This window comes from Myotis davidii, unplaced genomic scaffold, assembly GCF_000327345.1.
Source record: "Myotis davidii unplaced genomic scaffold, ASM32734v1 scaffold4139, whole genome shotgun sequence".
NCBI classification, from domain to species: Eukaryota; Metazoa; Chordata; class Mammalia; order Chiroptera; family Vespertilionidae; genus Myotis; species Myotis davidii.
In genome coordinates, this window is record NW_006290471.1 from 25,862 (window position 1) to 28,762 (window position 2,901).

The 2,901-nt window shown below is 47.0% G+C and overlaps 1 protein-coding gene across 1 annotated transcript in view; it reads left to right on the plus strand.

Moving 5' to 3' along the window:
• Window positions 1-1,344, plus strand: part of LOC102774196 (arachidonate 12-lipoxygenase, 12S-type) — a gene marked incomplete at its 5' end in the record, with an annotated part of 13,885 nt that extends 12,541 nt beyond the window's left edge. The window contains 3 exons of the mRNA XM_015563770.1: window positions 533-633; window positions 762-932; window positions 1,060-1,344. Coding sequence (XP_015419256.1) covers window positions 533-633; window positions 762-932; window positions 1,060-1,239 — 452 coding nt within the window. The remainder of the gene's footprint in view (window positions 1-532; window positions 634-761; window positions 933-1,059) is intronic.
• Between the last annotated feature and the right edge of the window lie 1,557 nt (window positions 1,345-2,901).

Genomic DNA, 2,901 nt, shown 5'->3' on the forward strand with positions numbered 1-2,901 from the left:
TCATGTTAGTTTCAAGCTGCCTGGCTGCCGGCCGCCATCTTGGCTGGCAGTTAATTTGCATATTGCCCTGATTAGCCAATGGGAAGGGTAGCGGTCGTACGCCAATTACCATGTTTCTCTTTTATTAGATAGGATAGCAACTCAGAGACGCTAAGCAGTTAGTCCAAGGTAATGCAGTTAGTCAGCACAAAGCAAGGACTGGTCTCTTAACTAAATTATTAACGACCCCCTTTACATCTCATATCTCCTTTCCCTGACTTAGTTATATTCTTATCACTATCTCATATACTGTGTGTAATTTTACTTAGTTATTCTGTTTATTATCATTCTTCACTACTACAGTCTATTTAGTCCACCACCATATTTCCAGTGCCTGTATAGTGTCTGGTACATAGTAGTTCATGACTTTTTGAATAAATGAATAAGTGAATGAACACTCACTAATTCTAATATATGGACATGCCAAGATATCAGCATTTACTTCCTTATCTCCTTTGGAACTGCACTTTCTAAGCTTTGTTCTTTTCTCTAGGTTTCCCTGTCTCCTTCCAGTCTCGGGCTCAGCTCTGTCATTTCCTTACCATGTGCATCTTCACATGCTCTGCCCAGCATGCAGCAGTGAACATGGGCCAGGTCAGGACAACTGAAAATCTGGGTCTCTGAGAGAAAGCTTCTGGGCTAGGGGACACTTGAGGGAGAGAGCTGGGGTCTAGGGTCCTGAATCAGAGTTCCTGAGTGACTCCAGATTCTTCCTCCCCCAGTTCGACTGGTATGCCTGGATCCCTAATGCCCCAGGCTCAATGCGGATGCCCCCACCCACCAACAAGGAAGATGTCACAATGGACACAGTGATGGGCTCACTGCCTAGTTTCTGGCAGACCAGTCTTCAAGTGATTGCCACGTCGCTCATTAGCCAGCCCCCGCCAGACATGGTGAGAGGGGACCTCTGGCACTCTGAGGGGACTGATGGCTGACAAGGAGACTTTAGGGTGAGGGACTGGAGTTTGAGTTCCTTTTTCTTAGAACTAGAAGATGATTGATCCTTTCTTTCTGCTCCAGGTACCACTGGGGCATCACCAAGAAGAGTATTTCTCAGGCCCTGAGCCCAAGGCTGTTTTAAGGCAGTTTCAGGCTGATCTGGACAACCTGGAAAAGGAAATCGTGGCCCGGAATGAGCAGCTAGACCTTCCCTACGAATACCTGAAGCCCAGCCTCATAGAGAACAGTATTGCTATCTGAGCCCAAATTGTTCATCGTTCAAATACTTGAGGCCCCCACCATGGTTAACACTCCCCCCACTCTTTTCATGGGTCTGAGTTGCTATGGTTCTGTTTTTTCCTGTTGGGTTCCCTACCTAAATATCTAAATACCTAAATAACAATGCATGAGGCATTGTCCTTCCTTCCAGTTCCCTAATAGGATGATCTTTAACTTGAAACCAACCTTAGAGAAATCAACTATCTACTCATGTAATGTTTTCTTTCCTCTGGAAATTTTGCCTTCTCCATTTATCAATAAATCATTATATAATGGCATTACATTATTATTGATATAAGTGATTTAAAGATATTTTTAATGGTATACTCAATTTTTAATACGATGGGAGATAAAAGTTAATTCCATTCCTTTTTTTCTGATATGGATAATCAGTTATCACAGCACTGTTCATTGAAAAGTTCATCCTCCCTAAAAATTTATAATGCTGACATAGATTAAGTTGCCATCTATGAATGAATTAGTTCCTAGCTGTCCAGTATTTATACCACACTAACATAATTGCCACGGCTTTATACTTAATGTATAATGCCTTTTACTGACATATTCATCCAATTTGTTCTTTAGAGTACTTTAGCTTTCCTTAGGCTTCTGGCTTTCTTTATAGAGGTCTGGTGGGTGATATTTGTGCATGGGTGCAGTCCCTAGGCCTGGCCGGTGATCAAAGCGTGAGCATCTGGCATGGAAGGGCAGGTCCCAGCTGACCTCTGGGTCCTGAGCAGCACCTGGGCCCTCGGGCCCCCACATGCCCCCATCCACTTGAGTCATGGCACCTGAGTCCCCACAGGGAGATGCGGCGAGCACAGCCAGATGCCATAGGCCAGGGCACGTGGGCCTCTGGGCCACCCAGAGGCACCGCACTGAAGCTGGGAGGGCAGCACATTCTCTCCTGGCTGGCCTCACAGGCCGAACCCACAGGGATCCCAACTATCCCCTGCAGTCCCAGCAGCTGCAACCCTGCCATGTTCTGCATCACCCCCTGGTGGTCAGCGCATGTTATAGTAAGCGATCGAACTCCTGGTCAAACTCCCAGTCGAACAATTTGCAAGAGGCTTGGTGCACAAATGGGGTCCCGGCTATCCAACTTCCCCAAAGGGTTCCCAGATTGTGAGAGAGCACAGGCCAGTCTGAGAGACCCCACCAATGCACAACTGGGGCAAGGGAGGAACCGAGGGAGGGCTTCAGGGTGTGTCCAGCCCATCTCACCCAGTCCCAATTGGTTGAACCCCAGCAGCAAGCTAATCTACCAGTTGGAACATTTGTCCCCTGTTGGTCAGTGCACATCATAATGATTGGCGATTGGTCGAATGGTCATGATTGGCAATTGGTCGAATGGTCAAACAGTCAGAGGGACAGCTAGCATATTAGGCATATACACACACACACACACACACACACACACACACACACACACACACACACACTAGTGGCCACACACACACACACACACACACACACACTAGTGGCCCGGTGCATGAAACTTGTGCACATTAAAAGGGAATTAGAGCCCTAACTGGTTTTGCTCAGTTGATAGATCGTCGGCCTGCAGACTGAAGGGTCCCAGGCTCAATATCGGTTTTGGGCATGTACCTGGGTTGTGGGCACATCCCCAGTAGGAGATATGCA